Genomic DNA, 21,138 nt, shown 5'->3' with positions numbered 1-21,138 from the left:
CAGTCTGCAGGCACACACAGCTGCGGCGCGGACTGCCGGGTCTGCAGGAGACGGAGGAGGAGGAAACCGGGCTGTTTTGTTGCTGCTTGGGGATCGAAGTCACGCGAGGGCAGGGGCATAGGCATGGATTTCAGCAGCACAGAGACTCCGGAAGATTACAAGTCGCCTTTTAATTTCGAGCGAGGCGTGAATACGAATTACCTGTATCTCTCTCCCAGTGACAGCGTCACTCCCCCTGGGTCGCCAGTTTTTTCGGCCAAAGGTAACGACTTCCAGCCTCTGTGCTGTTTGCATTGGCTCTCTCCTGAACCTGTTGAATGGAACGTGCTGCACGAGGAGCTGCTCTCCGGTGCAGAGCAGCCTGGGCTTTCAGGAATGCACCTTGTAAGGATTCAGAGAGCATTCTTAAATCCGGCCTGTGCTTTATCTGGCATGAGAGTTTAGGACTGAAAGGCAGGTTTAGTCCTTGAAAACGGAAGTAACACAACTGGAAAAGCCCACTAAATAAACAACGGGTTTAGCCTAGACCTGCAGCTGCTTATGGGTGTGAATCAACACTCTTGATAAAGGCTGATAAAGGCAGGCAGGGAAAGTGTTTCAGATCTGCCTGCTCGGTCTCCCTGCATGCTGGACTAATTAACTCACCTGCATGTATTTTATACTTCAGATGTTGTATAAAATTCCTTTTCTTGCTGTTCTTTTAAGGGTCCTGTCAACGCCAAAAAAAACCACTAGCATTTGAGAATGCAGATCTAATTTTTCTCAGGGTTACCGAGGATTGGAATGTAGTCCTGCTTTTCCTCAGTGTTACTATAGAGGCTACTGGGGAAGAGTCATAATGATAATAATCTAATCCTAATCGAGTAATGCTGAAAGGAATTGTTGTAAAACTTGCTTTCATTCCACATGACTGGTAAAATATATTGCATTCTGAATACAACCAATATCCCTGTCCTACCTCCCATCAGTGAAAACTTTACTGTTTATTGTAAAGTAATACTGTATTCATGCTTTTAACTATAATGTTGTGTATCACTTGTGTTGGTCCTTACAGTACTACTAATATGTTGCATATTGTTTTAAATGCAGTGTTGGCAGCTCTACCTACAGTGCAAATGGTTCCTTGCAAAACTATTCACACCTTTCCTGTGTTCTCCCATTTTGATGCAAGTGCATTTTTTAAACTTAATATTTTATGTATAACCTCAATGCTCAAACCGAAAACGTGAATTTAAGTGTAAGAAACATTACTGTAAATATCAGCAAAAACAGAAGGAAACTAATCGGATGTGTGGAACGCAGTATTAAACGGGAAAGCCTTTTTACAACGATTGCAGTTGCAGCTGTCTTTGGGGTCAGTTTCTACCAAATCTGTGCACGAGCTTGGTGCAGGTTTCACTCTTTCTCTTCGACAGATTTGCTCAGGTTCTCTCGAGTTGCTTGGGGATCCCTTGTGGGCAGCAGTTTTCAAGTCTTTTCGCCGATTCTGAATAGGATTTTAGGATTCATGTTCCTCAGCCACTCCAGTGTGGTTCTGGCCTTGTGCTCTGGAGTATATTCCTGCTGATGGATCCTTGTGCCAGTTTTAGCTCTGAAGCAGTCTGGCCACTCAAGGACGTCCACTTTGTTATTCTTCGTCACCTCAGTGTAGCTGTGGCCTTGTTCTGGTGTTCACTGTCCTGTCGAAAGGTGAGTTTATATCCCAGTTCTAGTCCTGAAGCAGGTTTTTGTCTACAACTTGCCATCACTTTGCTCCATCTGTCTTTTCTTCCTGTGTTCCATCCTGACAAAGTCCCAGTCCTTCCTGATGAGGGGCTTGTCTATAACATAATGCTGCCACCACCGTGCTTGATACTGGGGATGGTGTCGTTGGGATTGTGTCAGATGTAACTCTTTGCATTGAGACCAAAAAGTATCCAGTTTTGTTTTGGCCGACCCCAAAAGCTTTTGCCACGGGTTTGCGGTACCATTTAAGTGCAAACCCCATGGCAGGATTTGAGATTTTTTTTCAGTTCTAGTGACTGGGATTTTACTGATCAATGAACGTTTCGCTCCATCTCAGCCACTGAGCTCTGCAGCTCTTTCCCAGTTGCTATCGGCCTCACAGTGGCCTTCCTCTCTGGTTTCATCCCTGTCCAGCTGCTCAGGTTTGAGGGACAGACTGATCTAGGCACTGTCTGGGTACCAGCCTCTTCCTAATGACCAGCCTCACCAGGCTCAAACAGGTATCAAAGGTCTGTGAAATGTTTTTGTATCCTTCTCTTGATGTGTGCCTTTACAGAACTTTGTTCCAGAGTTATTTTAGAAGCTCCTTGGTCTTCCTTGGTCCTTAGGCGTATCTTTGCTTGAGATTCACAATCTAACTGAGAGACTGTAAGGAGATAGATGTGTTTATCCTGAAAACACTGTTAATGCACACAGCCAGAGGCCACTCAACTGCGTGGCTCATTAAGGTAATTTTGTGCTCCTGCATTAATTTCGATTTGCCACAGCAAAGAGTTTGAATATTTAGGCCATCATAAGTTTTCCAGTTTTCTTTCATGCTAATTATCCGTTCACTTCTTTTTGTTTTTTGCTTGGAAATGTGCAGAGTGTGGAGTTGTTTGTGTACAGTGTATTACATCTATGCATTGCCACATCAAAAATCACCATGACTGAAATCTTTAAAGCAACAAAATATTAAAGAATGCAAGGCTTTCTGAACAAGCCACTGTATTCCTTACTGCACAATAGATCAAGAATTGCAAGAATATCACCAGCATGAAGATACAGGTGTCTGCATGCCCCAACAGATAGTGGAATTCATATGGATAATAGTTCTCACACATATAACAAAAGTGTCAGTAACTACTGGTATGTGTCTGAGTTGTAATCTTTCATGTTTGTTGGGATCTTGCACAATCAGTAATCTTACAATCAGCTTTGCCTCCTTCGTCTCATTTTTCCCTTCTACCACTTTTAATCTTTACTTAGAAACTGTTTCTATCCCACCCTATCAATAAACCTTCAACCCTATCACATGCTGCGTAAAAAGAGCAAAAGAGCCTAGTTTAGTTTATCACCACTGGTTTCCTGTGGCTCTGCACTTAGGTCACCTGATGCTGACTTACTTTGGATGCATGTTATTTTTTTGCAGCTCCTCGTGCTTTTGTAAGGGAAGACCAGACTGTATAGAAGTGGTGGATAAATCCCTCTCTTCTTGAACATTGGGCTTGTAGACTCTTATGTTTAGTCAGATTCTAGAAATGAGTGACAATTACTTGGTAGAAAAATCTAGCTTTTTAACTAGGCTTTCATTTAGTATAAACCATGACTTTTTTATTACATTTTTCCCATTTTTATTGAACTGATTTTTGCTTGTTTGGGTTAAACAGCCAATTTATTATAGTGGTTTAAAAGCACCATGGTTCCTCAGTGACTCAGCCTAGGAGCACCTGTTGTGACCTAAGGCCCAGATGTCACAGGTTCGAGTCAGGGCAGAATGACTAGTGGAACGTGTGGTATTCCCAAATAGACAGAGCATCACCAGGGCAGAGTGGGCAGGTTAATCTCCTGGGATTTGCCGAAGGTCCTCTAGGCTCACAATGCTGACAGTAAGCGACTCACTGCTTCTGTGGTTGGTGCCAACTCGCCCTGAATGCACTGTGGACCCTTGCTTAAAAATATGAGTGTTACTGACAGGTGGGCATGTCAGGGTAGCATGAATGTAGGACCTTTCTGGGCAGTCTTGCAAAAAGGCATAAAGCAAAGTCTTACAGGCAGCTGTCAATTTCACAGTGACTGGATAGAGGAAAAAAAACGAATATTTAAATAAAAAACAAAAATCACACAGGATCGCCAGACAGTTATCTGGAATTTGCAATGCACAACCGCCCAGTGACCAAGGTTAGATTTAATTTGGAGTAAACATTTCATTTTGATATTAGGTACTGCTGCCCTCTGCAAAAACAACAAAACTTGTTTAACATATTTAAAACTAACTAAAATCATCTGAGAACCTTTGTTTAATATTGTTTCCAGTGAAAGGTCGCTACCCATGCCTGAAGTTCAGTAGAGGTCCGGGTTTCAAGAGGGAGAAAGACTGCTCTTGAGAACACTCTGCGTGTTCTTTTGCATCTTTTATCGCACGTGCCTTTCCGTATTGAGTTGATTCTTACTTCAATATTTTACACAGTAGAAAATGCTGGCCCACGTATTTCAGTTTCTCAATAAGATGGAATGATGCCCTTCCAAGTCTTTTACATCGTACAGATCATTTGTACCAAGAATTAGAAATTATCCTGGGCTTTTTTCCTGGCAGGATGTTACATAAATGCTGTGGCTAAATTTAATCTAATGTATTATTAAATAAGAATCATGCATGCAGAAGACCAATTTCCATTTCCAGTTTTCATTTTGCTGAATGCAGTGAATGTGAGACTCTTGTCTCCAGGTGATTTGTGATACGGAAGAGCATATTTCTTGAGAAAATGAAGGACCAAAAAACTGTACTTTTTGTGTACTGTGTCTCATAGACCAAATTTTAAAAGTAGTATAATATGTAATTGAACAATCAGCAGATGTACTACACTGGGTGTATACTGATCTGTATGTGTAACATGCTTAGCAAGTTATCTGGCCTTTTCGTACAACTGTATCATGAAAAATGGTATGAGGTGTTTAGCAGTGAAACACTAGTGCCCTGTATTGTGTGTTGTGTACTGCAGCCTTCTGGGGAACTAAGTTCAAGAACCCATTCTTATAGGGTCATACAGACACCACTACTGTGCCCTGAAAAAAAACTTGGCCCTAGTTGGTTCAGTCAACGTAAACGTATATATATGTCCACCAGCTCTGCTGGGTGCTTCACCTTCCACCTTCGCAGCATGGCGATAGTCTAATGTTCTCAATCGTCTTAAGGGGACAAAAAATAGAGGAAGGTCTGGCGTGTGAGCTACTGTACTTATGCACATGGAGGACCTTATATAGTTTTGAAATTCTACAACTGTGTATATAATGTGAGCACATAAAGGATGCTGCCTACTTGTAACAAACCAATAACAAAACCTTCAAGCTGATCTTTGGTTTAACAGGCACAGGAGGGAGTGAGAGGAATGTGAGGGAGGCACTGTCTGAAGAGTCAGGCTTTAGAACATTGTGTCAGCAGGCTTGCCAGATGTAAATTCTCCACTGTGGCCTCTTACAGTCGGCCTTTCCTGGAAAAACACTTCTCCCGAGTCCAGCAGCTTCAAGGAGCAAGTCATGAGGAAGGGTTAGACACTGTGAGCTAGAGACTAAGCCTGGGCTCATATTACTAGTAATTGCGGGACCATTGTCGACCCGGTTATTATGAATGGTCATTAGTTATATCTGTTTGTGAGTGTGGTGACAATCTCTTGGTCGAATCTTCATAAAACCCAACAGCGTTGGTTTTTTTGTGCTGGAATACCAGCCCTGTTTGGAATCAGCCATTGTTTAAGAGCTGACTTTACGGCACTGACTCATTATTTACAGTGAGTGTGAGAACAGCACAAATGCTCCTGTGATACAAACATGGGGCTGCACCTACCCCATCTATCAGAGCCATTCATCTTTAGACAAACGACAAGAGTGTCAGCGCTGACTGAAGGCACATTTTTCCCCTGACATTGCGACACATCTGTGGACGCCTTGCAAGTTGCTGGAACTGCTGTTTGTTACAGAAAAGCCAAGCAGAAGGCAAACTAATGGTTACACAGCAGCATGGTGCCAATTGTGTGGCACCTCTAGTGAAACTAGACTATAGCTGACTATAGTTCTAAAAACCAGGGTTTGCTCTACCTCCTATGAAGTTGCACTCTAGGACTAAAATGGTTCCTGCAGTGCTGTGTTGTGTTGGTGTCACAGATCCATGTTTTTGTTTGTGTTCAATCAGTTTGCTCCGGGTGGGTAATGTGTTTCTCCTGACTCTGGGTTACAGACCCATGTTTGCAGTTGTTGAGCTTAAATACTACTCATGCCTCCTTCTCTTTGCACTAATGAGCAAGCTGTGCCAGATTACTTTGGCTTGCAGTCCATTTTAATCAGTTGGCAGCTAAAATCTGTTGATCTTGTTGCCCTGGCATCTGTGAATACAGCGCAGGATTGAGCAATGTGTTGTAGTTATATTAACCCCACTTCCTAGCGAATCATTTATTCGGAGGTTTATAGCTGGAATGCAGTGCCATTCACCTCACATTGTTTTGGTTCACCGTTTTAAACCTTACCGTCTAGGCCCGAGCTCCTCTTTGAGGGCATAGTTCTGGAAATGTAAAACAAAAGACCGCTAAACCCGGAAAGAGATCACTCGGAATGTAATATGTTTGATTTTCATTGTGTTTTGGTAAAAACGTGAGAAGGGTTACAAACAAGAAGTGTCCTTTTGGCCCCTCTGCCCTGTCTAGTAGCCAGTTAATCAGCTTCAACAGCAAGGCTGGGCTGCCTTAGTACCACCACTTCGTGAGTCAAGAAGTGCCTTTGGGCTTCTGTTTAAAACAACACACTTCCTCAGTTTCCTCTCGTGCCACTTGTATGGGTCAACTTTGTCAGTGCCTTTGATGATTTTGGATAATTGTATCAGGGCCTGCTCCTGTCTTCTCTGCTTAAAACTGAAAGGGTTCAGGACAGTCAGTGCAGGACTTTCCTTTAAGCCTGGCCTGCTAAGGACTTTTTCCTTTAATCTGGCTGCTCTTCTCTGGATTGATGTCAAGACCGCAATATTTAATATTTTTTCTGCAGCATGGTTCACAAAATTGTACACAATATTCTAAAAATGTTTTTAATACAATCACACTAACATCACTGACCTTGAATGCTTTTAACTGTGTATCCCAGAGTTGTGTTTACCTTTTAATTGTTTTCCAACATTGTCCAGAAAATGTAAGTGATGTGTTAAACATCAAAGCCATTTTCATAAGTAACCTCTTCGAGGTCAGGGTTTCCCGTTTTGTATTTATAATTTAGCTTGCAAGTCCCTGTGATATTGAATAATACACCCTTACTTTTTAATCTTATCAAAGGGTAATTTGTTGTTCAGAAATGTAGTACTTCCTTTACAAAATGATACCAATGATAACAGTATTGAAAATAAAATTGCCAGATTAATTGAAATTCTTGTTGGTACTCAAGCAGTTTATTCCTTTCATAAGGCTACATGAACTTAAAGCAATCTATTTTTCTATTTTTTAACCAGATTCACATATTTGTATTTCCAGTAAATGAAATTAACTCAAGAAGCTAATTGTCAGCAATTACTGCAAGCATGAACAGTGAAGTCGATTGTTTACTGTATCTGCACCCAGAATTCTCCGGAGAGACAACCCTGGAGACAGACAGTCATTCAAGCTCATTAATTGTCTTGTCCCTTCCTTTTCGGTTTCTTGGGAAACCGAGCAGTTCTGTTCTCTTTCCACCCCATTTCACCGTGGGGTTTCGTGAGGCGAGAGTTTCGGGGTTTGGGAAGCTGTCGCTATCTTTTTATATTACAGCAGCCATATCACCCTGCAACTCACAACTGGCAGCCCACTGAAGCTAAGCAGGTGTGAGCCTGGCCAGTACCTGGATGGGAGACCTCCTGGGAAAAACTAAGGTTGCTGCTGGAAGAGGTGTTAGTGGGGCCAGCAGGGGGCGCTCACCCTGCGGTCCATGTGGGTCCTAATGCCCCAGTATAGTGACACTGTACTGTAAACAGGCGCCGTCCTTCGGATGAGACGTAAAACCGACTCTCTGTGGTCATAAAAAATCCCAGGGCGTTTCTCGAAAAGAGTAGGGGTGTAACCCCGACGTCCTGGCCACATTTCCCATTGGCCCTTCCCAATCATGGCCTCCTAATAATCCCCCACTATGAATTGGCTTCATCACTCTGCTCTCCTCCCCACTGATAGCTGATGTGTGGTGAGCGTTCTGGCGCACTATGGCTGCCGTCGCATCATCCAGATGGGGGTACACACTGGTGGTGGTGGAGGGGAGTCCCCATTACCTGTAAAGCGCTTTGAGTGGAGTGTCCAGAAAAGCGCTATATAAGTGTAAGCAATTATTATTATTATTATTATCTAGCCTAGGACCCACGTTGTCACTCAGTATGGGCGTCGCGGCAAAGTCCACTGCTGTTCGGTGACGCAAGCTTCGTTTTCCCTCTTGCTGTGAAGGGGCTTCGAGGCCAGAGCCCATCCCAGAGGTGGGTGAGGATGCCGTCTCCACGGTCAGCTTGTCAGCTCCAGCTCTGACGGAAGAGGAACAAGAGGAGCTCCGAGCTGAACTCGCCAAGGTGACCCGCGACCTCTCCGGTTTTTTATTCTGCGCCTCCTCAAGGCTTTTCCCCTCCAAAGTGAACAGCAATGTAATGAAGATGCATGTGACCAGACAGGTTATTTTCTTTCCCCTGCAAAGTTTCCAAACTCCTTCCCCGCAGGGCTGTCATGCTTACATTGAGCAACGCAGAGGGTGACATACAACAGCGGTCAACAATTAGCGGTGCTTTGTCTGGAGTGAATATTTACTGGGGCAAATGTTTTCCTCTGGCAGTATTACTCAAATTTGGCATTTAGACCCTCGTTTTTCCACTTGCTAATGTTTTTATGAGAAGATCTGTATCGATGAGTGCTGTAAACTTGCATTCCAGATGTCTTCGTGAATTAAGTTTCCAGCGGCAGCCTTAATGTGGGCAAATTCATCACCCACTTCTAGGTGGTATTCAGTATATTCGGCCTGTGTGGAATGAAGCACCTCTGTGGAACTCGTGGTATTCCAAGTACAGCAGAAGTCTGCATCTAATCAGACATAGGGAGTACTGCTCAGTCATTGGTATCCACTAATGGCATCAGTTGTCCTACAGAGTCACAATATAACCAGAAGGTTCTAGCTGAAACCCTGACAATGCCAACAACTGGCTGTGTGTTTCCTTAATCAAGTCATTTGACATCCTTGTGCTCCTTCTAATGAGACGTAAAACTGAGGTCTTATTATAAGTGACTCGGAGCAGACAGACGGCAGAGTTTAGCCTGTAGTCTCTGTGCTTAATATTTCATTAATATTAAGAACTAATGAGGACCACAAAAGTAATAGGCCACAAACAAAGAATTAATGCAATTTTGTTGCACCAAAGTGTTATTTAATGGAATTTCTTTCATTTAATGTCCCTGTTGCAGGTGGAGGACGAGATTCAAACTCTCTCTCAAGTGTTGGCAGCTAAAGAGAAGCATGTCGCCGAAATCAAGAGAAAGCTTGGCATCTCCCCACTGAACGAGCTCAAACAGAACATCACCAAGGGCTGGCAGGACATGACTGCATCCACAGCGTACGTGCCAACTCGGGTTCAAGTCTCGAGTCTCAGTTAGAAAGCTGAACATAGGCTCCCGAGAGACTCAACACATTAGGAGTAGGGTGAGCCCAGTGGCACTGACATTGCGGGTTCGAACCCAAGTAACTAGTCCCCTTTGACCAAGATCCTGTAAACGATTTAATTGCTCATTTGGCAGAACATGAAGGAGTGTGGGCTTTAGTTAGCCAAGGTCCTCTCCTGTAGCATCCTAGGTATCTGTATACTTGCTGGGCTGCATAGTGTTGAAACTGCTGTCACAAATTCAAAGAAAGCTGAACTTGTTCTCCAGTTTAACCCGGTGTAGTTTGGTTCGCCCATCACACAGTTGCAGTGCTTACTTAAGAGATTAAAATAAAAATGAAATCACTGATTAAAATAAAATGAAACAGACTTGTAAAACTGGGAAAATGTCATTCGCATAATTAAGTGTGAATTGCTGTGTTTTGACGTGATTGTGCATGAAAGAGAGGATTAACATTGGTTTCTGTATTGGCTTCATATTCCTCTTAATTGTGCAAGCTCACTCCTCGACTAATGGATGTTTTGGGTACACTTAGATCAGAGATCTTAATTATAGAAGCTGCATTTACTGAAAACGTGGAAGTGCTCTTTGAATAAAAAAGGAAAATTGAATTAACTTAATTATCCTGTGTATAACTGCAAGTTGTAGACGCGAAAGGATGAGAATAATACATACAGTCTAGATTTTTCTACAAAGAAGCGATTTACATGTACTGCTGTTGGTTGTGTTTGATTTATTCCCCCTGCCTTTATAAAACAGATACAAGAAGACATCTGAAACCTTAAGCCAGGCTGGGCAGAAGGCCACCGCAGCTTTTTCAAGTGTGGGGTCAGCCATTACCAAAAAGCTGGAGGACGTGAGGTAAGGGAGATGTACTTTAACTGCTAGTGCATACGTTAAGTTTTCATCCGTTTTCAGAAAGGTTATTTCCTACCCCCTTTTGGCTTTGCAGTAACAGGGCATATATAAATTGAGCTCACTTATCCTTTCACCAGTTACTCTGTCAATACCACGATTACTGCTGCAACAGTGCAGAACATGGGACCTTGCTTAGAATCTCTGTTAAAAAGGCAGCCGTCAGTCGTGATTGCTGATGGCATAGACCAGCGTTACCTGTGTGAGTGACTGTGTCCAGCCAGGTAAAACTTTGCTAGAGATATTTCATGTCCACACTTGTTTGCACTGAGCAGAAGGAACAGTCCTGTTTCTTGTTAATTTGTAACCTATCGAAACAAGCTGTGGTTAAGCGATTTAGTTTAGTTGGGGCGTTTTGAGTCATTTTCCGGGGTGTTTTTTCCCCTGCTTTTTATTGGCGGTATTATTTAAACAAAAAGAATTAAAGACCCATGCACTGAAGCAGCTGCGTTTTTTTTTTAAAAGCAGTTCACTGGAGATTAATCGTTCTTTATTTCTCTTTAATGCTTGCGATGGCTCTTTCCAGGTTACAGGCTTTTTCCAATTCCTTTAGGTAAGGCCGTTGTAACACTGGAGTACATTACCTCATTCATTCCACATCAGTAGCACTTTCTTTATATGAGGCATTCCAATTCGACCCCAGGAATCGACTGTGATCTAAAGAAGTCCATAGCCATTTCTTCCGGGAAACTATAAAGATTATCATTGATGTATCAGCCATCTCATTCAAGGATCACATCACAGCACTTTCATATCTGCTTATCCAATTCAGGGCCGTGGGAGAGCCGGAGTCTATCCTGAATTCCAGGAAGCACCGGGATACCATAATACGGATCGGTCTGCGTTATGTCACTAGTTGATCTCCAGCTTTCACTTTAGCAGGTGCTAGTGCCTCTTCCCTGCGTCTAAACACTAATATTAGTGTTTTGAGTAGGTTATTCCTGGTTGCCTTGTTTTTGTTATGCCCCATGATTTGTAGAGTAAAGCTAAGTGTTCTTCATGACGTGGCTTATGAATGGTAGCAGCACACTGCTCTATTGTTCTATTGGTGCTTGTATTCTTTATGAAGAATGTGAGACTGTACCACGGGCTAGATTCAGAAACAAAATCTGATTCTGAAAAACATTTGCAAGTGTCTTGTGTAAACCGTTTTGCCAATTTTTAAAACTTTATACTGCTTATACGTATATTATTATATGTATCGTCTTTCATACAGCATAAAACTCTGCTCTCGCAAGAAACTGCTGATAGTGTATATGCCGCCCACATTAAACAGGCTATATTCCTCAGGTTTTGTTCCTTAAAAAAAGGCACCCAGCTCTGCTGTCACGTCCTTTCCAGAGGCATTGCAGTTCTTGGTGATCAAGTCCCCATGACTTTCATTAATGTTTTTAGCGCGTTCTGTCAGCAAGCTGCCTGGAGCACTAATGTATTCTCACTGCTGAAGAAAGTCCTACCTCAAAGCTTAAGGAAGGTGCTCCACCCACTCACAGTGCCAAGAGCTCGAGATCACTCTTTCCGAATCGGAGGACTGCCTCGCTAATGAACGCAGCTAATCCAGGAAGTCTTTTGTGTTTGGCAGTGTTTGCAAGTAGTAGTTTTGGTGACAGAGACAGGAAAGGTTCTTTTGCACAGCGTACAACTCCCAGTTCCTGCAAGAAACTGCTGATACAGGCCATCCACTACAGACAAGCATCTATTTCACACGGAAAACTGCCTGAGTAAGAGAAAGCAAGTGAAATAATTATTTCATTTATAATAATCAATCTAATTCTATGATTTATACCAGTATTTGATCATTATATAATTTAATAACTATATAAATTAATAATTAATTATCATTTATATATTCATTTGTTTAAAAATAAAGGGATATACCGATATAATCAGTCCATTCTTGCATTCAGAAGTCTGGCAAAGAAAAATTTAGCTAAAAATGGATATGTACAGTCACACTTACAGTTTCAGAAACAGGGTGACGATACAGTAGTACATTAAACACAGTATGTTGTTTTATTTCAATTTAGTTTCGTCGTTATTTTTGATGTAAAAGAGAAGTCAACCAAATCATGTAGTGCTTTCTTCTTAAGTGCACTTTACAAGCACTAATTTTTAAGTCTTCAACAGACTGTAAAAAGATTTGGCATGTTGTCTTTGTGAACAGTAAGCTTAGAGACATTTTGCAAGACTGGATTTATGTCAACCTACCTATATAAAAAACTGTTTTTAATATAGGTAAGTATATTGTTTTGATTGCTTAATGATCTTAAAGATTTTATTAATTTAGCAAGATCATCATACAGTATAATCCCCCCACCCCATTTTATTCATAATTGCCTCATGAATGAGATGACACAGCATTAAGAACTGATGTCTGCAGCTCTGTAGGTGTTCCTGCTTCTTAATTCATTCCTTCCTAGTTCTCTTCCCAGTGCGGGTGGAGATTTAGTTCAGATTATGCCCCGTTGTTTGTGCTGAGAGGATGGCTGGACCCGTTTCCCCATCTGTCTTCGGTCTTGGAGAATCTCAAACGACTCGGGCCAGACAGCCTGCTGAGAGCCGTGGAGGGGAGCTGTACTGGAAGTTTCATGGTCGTTTGTTTGTCAGGTTTACCGGACTGATTCCGTTGTCTGTCCTGCTTATTGGGCCAAAACAGACTCTCTCCGTCAGTACTGAGAAAACGGAGGGCAGCAGGGCAGACAAAAAGTGTTTTTGCTGAATCAGAGCAAGTTATAAAATATTAAAATCCCCAACAGTTGCACCTGTACCGGTCTCTAGAGGTCGAGATGGTTGTGCTCTCAGTAAGCCGTTGACCTCCTTCCACTGACAGCCAGTAGAAAAGCAATTCTGGTATCATACTGTATCTCCTGCTGTAGACTAGCTGCGCACTGGGGCAAGGGTCACTTCAATGGACATGAGATCACCAGCTGTGATCCTGTGCTTGTGAAAATGGGGTGGACCGTTTCTTTTCCATAATTGCACCGCTCCTTTGCTTCCAGACAACATCAGGAGATTGAAGTGGGATCAAAACTAACTCCTTTCAAGCCTGAAGTGTAATAAGCATTGCAGCTATCAACATGAGAGATAATCCAATTGAAATACAAGTAGATCTTGGACATTTTCTGCATACAATGGCTTCATTTTCTCTCTCCTGAGATTGTTTTCTGAATATGCGCTTTTTGCTGTTGACTAACCTCTTGCCTTTTCTTTAATGCTGTCCGAAAGTATTCGTTCACTGCAGCACTCTATAAGCATGCCTGCTATGAGGTAAAGTATCTGCATTCTTTCCCAGAAATTTCTGCTATGTACAGATAAAGACACAAAAATGTTCTCTCCTCTCATTATTTTCCAGTGCTTAGGTGGGTCGTGTTATTCTTGAAACATTGAGAGAAAATCAAATGGAAAAACAGCTACACCTAAATATTTATCTCTGTTTCCAAGTAAAGTGTGGGCACTTTTGTCAGTAAGGTTTCAGCCATTTATCATCATCGTATACAATTCCTGATACAGCAGTGGCACCTTTTTGTAAATGTTATTGACTGCTTGAAGCCAATATATATATAAATGCAATACATAAATAAATAGAATGCTTTAAATGGGATATATCCAGTTCATGGTGTGGGATTTCCATGTCCTTTAGAAAGGAAACAAAAAGTAATACAGAAATACCAGTTTTTAAAATTTAAATACTGATCAGTTGTCCAGTATCCAAAGTTCTACATTTTATTATAGCTAGAGAAAGAAGTTAGTCACTTCCTAAGTTGCTGAATACTAATTTACAGGCATCATTGTGAAATTCTGTTGAAGTGGAAAGCACTACATTAACACTTAGTTGTGTGAATGAGTCAAAATTCACCTGTGAGTGTTTTCACTTTGAGAGGCCTTTACTGACATCCTGATTTGTTTTTTCCCCCCCAAAACAAAAAAGTACCAACTGTAATTAACTCAATTGCTGTTCCTTTTCTGGAATTTGGAATTACCTCAACATAAGTCTCTAAATGTAGTAGAATAAGTACAGTACCTTCCGAAGAGAAGAATGTTGTGTTTTTGTTTTACAGCTGCATCTTTAGATCTTTGGTTTTAAATACAGCCATCGAGAATAAGATGGTATGAATTATATCCTGTGAAACTGTCAGTAATTCACTGTATATACCGATTGACTTCACTGGGAATGTCAGTACAAGCAAACCAGTCATCACAAATGATTTTAACCTGCCCTCTGGGCAAGTCAGTAACCTCGTCAGTCTTGGGAGAAATGAAAACCAAATAATCCTGTTGTTGCTCTTCAATCTCAAGTGTCAGAATTGATATTATTCTGTCAAAATTCATGGCCTAGGGAAAAGACTATCAGACCTTTTAATTTTCCTGTCGCTTTCGATTTCTAAATCGGTTGGGTTTTATTGTGTAAAATCCAATTTCCTCTCATGTCATCTTAGGTGGATTTCATCTGATTTGTCAGTTTCGTCATAACATTTCTGTTGGGACCTGCAGACCTTCTCAGGCAGCCATTGGCTTGATATACAGTAATTCACATTTAGATTGTGAAGCAGAATGGAAAATGGCAAAGGTGTCTGTAATTACTCAGATTTTTGTTTTTGTTTTGTTCCAATCTGTGCTTTCTCATTTAGAGTTGTCGTTTTTAATTGCTCTTCAGTCTCTTTATGTACCACCTTTTCCAGTTCGTCCACGTGCCCGTGACAACCTTTATTTTTACATGGAGAGTATAAATAATACATTTTACCACGTAGATTACAAAATTAAGTGTGTTTCAGGGCCATGGCTGAAATGTATCTAGCTGGTAGTATATTTATTGGTGCAGGTATTTATGCTTGCATGTCCGGTTCAACCTACTTTGAATCATCTTCAAAATATACATTTTTCTACAGTGCTTCCTGACACTTCCATAACGGTGTTGAATTAATGTGTTACTGTTTCTTCAGGAATTCCCCGACATTCAAGTCATTTGAAGAAAAAGTGGAAACTTTAAAGGTAAGGTTTATGTCGATTAACTGGGGGAAATTCAGAGCTGATATTTTTCCCATACAAAGTTGGCATAAAAATTAAATTTCCCACGAATAGTTTTGGCCTAACAAAGTTGCGGGATGATTGGTGGACACATTAAGGCACATCACGCTAGTTTCCTCTCAGTATGGGGAGTGGGGCAGTAAATTTACCTTTAAAATAAGAACATTAAATGTTTTTCTGTTGTTATGACTGTATTCCATGTAATGTGACCCACAAGTGCAGGGTACAACTGGACAGTTTTACTGCAGCCCTCTCCTTCTTTATTGAATTGCTAATTAGAAGGAATAACACAAACCAGAGACGTTTTCGTTTATGAAAAACAGGAACTTTTTTAATACATAGCTTTTTAGCACACATTAGTAGAAACAATGATTGTATAAAAGAATAACATTCCAGTCATCGTCAAGACGAACTCGTTCCTCTGCACAATGCGGTGTAATTGTACTGAAAAAGGCCGTGGAGATTGGGAATAAAGTGAAACATCATTGACGTCATTTTTTAAGTTTGCGTGCGATGTGTATTCAAAAGGATGACCAGCCAGGTATTTGCAGTGAGCGCAGCTGTAGGAAGTTTTTCCTTGTCCGTTGAGCTGTGGTGGACAGGGACAGAGTGGTGGCTCTGTGGCTCAGGATCTGCGCCTGTGACTGGAAGGTTGCCGGTTCAAATCCCACGGCCGGCAGAGGAATCCAACTCCGTTGGGCCCCTGAGCAAGGCCCTTAACCCCAACTGCTCCAGGGATGCTGTATAAATAAACTCTGACCCCAAACTTCTCTCCCTGTCTGTGTGTCCCATGGAGAGCAAGCTGGGGTATGTGAAAAAGAAATTCCTAATGCAAGAAATTGTATACGTATTTCAGTCTCCACAGTACAGCCATCTGAGTAGGCCAGCCAACTTCATAAACACCCTGTGCTTTGACTTTGCAGACGAAGGTCAGCAGCCAGCCGCCCACCGGAGATTTTGGAGAGGTTCTGAATTCTGCAGCCAGCGCCAGTGCCACCGACGCCAAGCCTGAGGAGACTCCGGTGGAGAGCCAGGGGTCGCACTAAGCTGCGCCCCTCTCGCCACACGGTCACCCACTTGCCAGGAGTGTCTACCAGCCGAGACGGCTCTGCTGCTGCTTTGTTCGTGCCCCTGGGGTCCTCCTGAAATCGTTCCATTCTTGCTGTCCGTCTGCTGTCTGACCAATCGAAAGAAAACTAGAGCTCAGTCCTTCTCATAACGTACACGGCTTGGTTTTACACAAAACTGTGAATAGTTTCTCGCAGACTTTTAGAGGAGACAGGTCGCTTTTATTGAAAGGTAGGGCCACACTATTTTTATTTGACGTTTTCCCTCCCCCGTTTGCTGTATCTCAAGGAAAAGGCCTCATCAGGCTTTCACAAACATTTGTCCTTAATCAGTCTCGGAACGCAAGTATCGGAGCAGATTTTCAAGAGCCCGGCAGACATTAAATAGATGAGGCTGTTCCCCCCCCACAAAGGGAGAGAATTCCACGAGCTTTGCAGTCCCGATCAGCATATCCGCTCTTAAGACAAAAAAGAGTCGTCATTCTCCTCAACACACTAGCACAAAGGTCTAATATGTTGTACATCCAGACTTAATACATTTTTGTTAGGTTGGCTGGTCTCTATTTTGGGCTCCGTGTAGCTGATGCAGTCTGTGACTTACCTATTTTGGTGGCAAGTTGTGTAAAACTACAAAGTAATCGCAGTTACCAAAAGCAGATGTTGTTCTGCAATTCAAACAAGGGTTTTTGGCTTGTAATAACGTAGAACGTATTTCAATAACACTGGGTCTGCCCCCATATTCTGCTCTAGGCTCTAGCCAAAGAACAGGACAGCCCACTCAGCACAGACCCGAAGGCTCTGGTTTTAAGTTGTAATGAATGAAAAGCACAGAAAATGCCAGTTCCTCATGCAGTGCATGTATGGGCTGTCCTCAGAGGTGTTATTCAATCATTTACGTTTCCACATCTGGTCCCATTTTCGCCTCACATCGTTGATAGTCACTAACCAATTGAGAAGCCTGAAAAAACAATCACATGGGCGATGGATCTCTGTGGAGCCCCATTGAGTTAGAACTGCAGACTTTCTTCCAATTTTGTTTAACTACACTAGCTCTTACTTGAAGGTGTAAAGTCCATTTTCTGCACACCCAGAGTGCCAAATTCTCTTGCCGACTTCTGCGCTGCATTTAAAGTTTAACAGGCACTCTTGACTCAAAGTACTACTCCTATTAGACATCAGGTGTGCATTAAAGCGTGATTTTCTTTTATTAGATGTGTAGTTATTAAATACTGGACGAATAACAGGAATTCTTTGGCATACTCTTTTTGTTGTTAACTATTCTGGACATCTGGAAGGACGTCTGTTTCAATTTCATTTGTCCCTAACAGTACATTATTATGACTTTATTCATGTTTCCTATAACTGTTATGTATCGCTTCAGTAAACACATACGCTAGTTTCAATGATACATCACTGTGCTTTAGCTTAAAGACTTTTTTTTGTCTTTATTTTTGTGAGTCAAACGGATTATGTACAGTACAAGCTATTTTGTCATTGTTTCAACGAAATGAAATTCATGAGACCAAAAAATAAGACAGTGATAGTTAATGGCTTTCTTTTCTTACATGCGTTTTCTGCTCATATTTGGTATTTTTAAACAAGACATTTTGAAGGTGCCACTGATCTAGAATCAAACTGGTCCGAATAGCTCGTTTTCTAGTAATGCAGTATGCGTAAAATTGGCCATTTCCTAGTTAGGCTAATTGTCTGCGTGTTATAACACACAGACCAGAGATAGACAGGCCATTCTTAGAGGAGCTGTCTGAAATACAGCATATTATCTGTGCATAAACTTAAACAGATGTTAATCTACTACGTTCTAGGTATTTGGGTTTGTTTCTTTTTTTTATGTATATAAATCAAATTTTGTAACTTTGGAAATATCGTGTCAGTCAAGACCGACACCAATGAGATGAACATTAAATCTTTATGAACGCAGTAAAGAAATTCTCAAAACACTGGAAGATTTGAGGCCTGTACTGCGGAGCGGTCTCTCTCGGAAACACGTCTGACTGCCTGCCTCCCACTTGTATTGACTCTTAAAAAGCTGGAGTTACACCCTTCACAGTGTCAAAGCATGTGTTGTGCCAGTGTTTGTGTGATCACATGACTATGCAGTTGGAAAGCACACGAGCAGTTTCAGCAGTTGGCTTTTGAAGTTATGTTAAAGGTATCCCATGTACTGCTGGTCACTTCTCTTGCCTGCTCTGGCCCAGCAACTCATTCTAAGCTAGAGGTGACAATGTGTCAGAGTCTAAGTATATCAGAAATGTACAGTGGTAATAAAACCACTATAAATAAATAAAACCAATCCTGTAATGAGGCTTTATAATTGCATATTGCTTCAATCTCACTTTGCCACCTAAGGATTTTGAACACAGGGTTTAAACATTGTGCAGGTTGAGGAAGGCGACAGTAACAGTCTTGCGTGTTGACCCAATAGAGAATTAAAACAGATTACTTGTCAATTCAGTTGAGAAGTGTTTGCGTTTGAAATGTGAAATTCAGAACTTGGGTCTTGAGTAACAAGGAACTGAAAACAAAGATTATAAAAGTGCGTGTGTTAGCAACTCATCCACTCGAGACTGTGTCGGTTATCCACAGATGTTTTGGAAAAATGTATGTAGTGTTTTTGATGTTTTAGTTTTCAAGTTACATCACCGTTGATTTTGAATTTAGATGTTGAAAATTATGAATGTATAACTCGGAAAACACTGAAAGCTCTCTCTGTTGCTTTATGTACTCTTACGTTTTTTTCCCCCAAGTTTGCCGAAAGCATTTTCGCTGCATTTAATACGTTCATGCTTTATGTTGGCACAAAAGCAAATTTTGCTCATTTATATCCGTTAATGCTAAATAAAGCACAATAAATGCATCGTGCCTTTCTTCATGGTTCACGTGTCTTTGTCAAGGTTAATATGACAGTTTATATTTTGTATAAAGACAAAATTCTAAGAAATTACCTGTATAGGCATATTAAAATCTGACCTTAATTACAATTGAATGCATCGGGACACGGCAATAGACTGAAAAGAGACTGAGACTCGTTCCTGACCCATAAGAACAACGTTGTTCTAATTAGCACGAACTGCGTTGGCTCTAAATCGGATCAATTCGATTAATCTGATCAGTAATTTAATACGTAGGCCATAATTATTGCTTCTTCTGTTTCGTGTTAGTAACTACGTACTAATGCAATCACGCAATTGCATGTAGTCACGAAACGAGAACTGCACTTGCGGGTTTGGGCTTGAGCAGGTATCGTACCACAGCTGTTTATTTCCATTGTGAAATCAGATAGATTCATACGGAGATCCTGCAGACGAATACGCGAACGCTTTGCTATTTCCGTATAAGCTACATTTCTGCCTGTGATAGTATAAATTTAAGTGCTACGCGATTTCCGGGGCTAAATGTGCACTTCATCTCTGAGTTTCTTAATTTACTGTATTTGAATTTTCTCCGTTTGAGGTAGCTTGAGAAACAAGCGTAGAGGGCCATCACAATAATTAAAAAAAAAACATTCAATTAACATCCGGATGTAACGACACATAAAAGACTTACAGTACACCCTATTTAAATATGTATTTCCTTAATTTCACTTCTCATCGCCCCACGGGATATCTGGAAATTCAGTCTCGCATACTAAAGGCTCTACCTACAGCTACTAATAAAAGATGTACATTATTAATACATGACACCTTTATTAATAATGTATTCATAAACGTCGTTATGATTGTGGTGCGTCTGGAAGGCAAGTTCAGCTATACCAATAAGTTTTCGAGCGACTGTTGAATAAGTTCATTACTTAGACGATATTATTTCCACTATATTCGGGACCGTTCTAATGTGATCCACTGTTCTGCTTAGTACGCTGCTAAATGGTTTAAACCATATAAAGAGGTTTAAACCATATCCAGCCAGCAGCCGTTCATAACTGGCATAACTGGCAGCCAGGGCGTTTCTCGACAAGAGTAGGGGTGTTACTCCGGTGTCCTGGCCAAATTTCCAGCTGGTCTAATAATCCCCATCTCTGAACTGGCTTCATCACTCTGCTCTCCTCCCCACTGAGAGCTGGTGTGTGGTGAGCGTTCTGGCGCACTATGGCTGCCGTCGCATCATCCAGGTGGGGCTGCACACTGGTGGAGGTGGAGGAGAGTCCCCCATTACCTGTAAAGCGCTTTGAGTGGAGTGTCCAGAAACGTGCTGTATTAGTGTAAGCAATTATTATCATTATTTTTATAAAGAGGATAGTCCCCCATTTCTCTATAACCTCTAGAGGGCAGCAGCTGTGACACAGGTTCTTGACATTAGAGAACAGGTTTAGCACGGATCTCCGGACTAATTTCAGCGGCCAGGCTCGTTGCAGTTGGTCTTAAGGTAGCGCACTAGTTTAGCGGGGAGCTGCGTGCTCATCACGGGTTGGACTCCAGGTACTGCACTGCTTTCACTTCGTTGCAATTGACCCTAACTCTCTAGGATCGAATGGAAACAGGAAATGGTGCATTTGACATAAGCCATGTCTAAAGAGATCTGCCATTAATGGCGTCTGCTGGACTTTCCTATTTACATCAACAGAAAATGTAAATGAGCTCCGCTTCACCCTTTAGGCTCACGCATGTGAAAACTACGTTCCTCATCTCTCGGGAGCCATGTTTATGTACTGTAGGTTAGCGCTCACGAAAAGCGTCTCACGTTTTGGTTTGGAATTACTCATAGGCCCCGCAAGAGGGCGCTCTGCAACACAAGACCGACTTAGATGGGCAGTTCATTTCAGCCCGCGATTGACACGT

General features: G+C 41.7%; 1 protein-coding gene across 4 annotated transcripts in view; it reads left to right on the top strand.

Moving 5' to 3' along the window:
* The window catches only part of tpd52 (tumor protein D52), a 37,363-nt gene extending 18,133 nt beyond the window's left edge, over positions 1-19,230 (top strand). The window contains exons 1-8 of one of the 4 annotated variants that reach the window (XM_088601982.1): positions 11-262; positions 8,145-8,263; positions 9,144-9,292; positions 10,098-10,199; positions 10,780-10,806; positions 13,479-13,520; positions 15,194-15,242; positions 16,202-19,230. In XM_088601982.1, the coding sequence (XP_088458108.1) occupies positions 124-262; positions 8,145-8,263; positions 9,144-9,292; positions 10,098-10,199; positions 10,780-10,806; positions 13,479-13,520; positions 15,194-15,242; positions 16,202-16,324 (750 nt within the window). In that variant the 5' untranslated portion in view covers positions 11-123 and the 3' untranslated portion in view covers positions 16,325-19,230. Of the gene's footprint in view, positions 1-4; positions 263-8,144; positions 8,264-9,143; positions 9,293-10,097; positions 10,200-10,779; positions 10,807-13,478; positions 13,521-15,193; positions 15,243-16,201 lie in introns of those variants that run through there. The other 3 variants (XM_088601981.1, XM_088601978.1, XM_088601979.1) reach the window with 3 other exon arrangements.
* Positions 19,231-21,138: the final 1,908 nt, after the last annotated feature.

This window comes from Lepisosteus platostomus, chromosome 12 (assembly GCF_059453375.1).
Source record: "Lepisosteus platostomus isolate fLepPlt1 chromosome 12, fLepPlt1.hap1, whole genome shotgun sequence".
Taxonomy (NCBI): Eukaryota; Metazoa; Chordata; class Actinopteri; order Semionotiformes; family Lepisosteidae; genus Lepisosteus; species Lepisosteus platostomus.
Note: the sequence above shows the minus strand (reverse complement) of the source record. Positions and strands in the feature narration are given on the sequence as shown.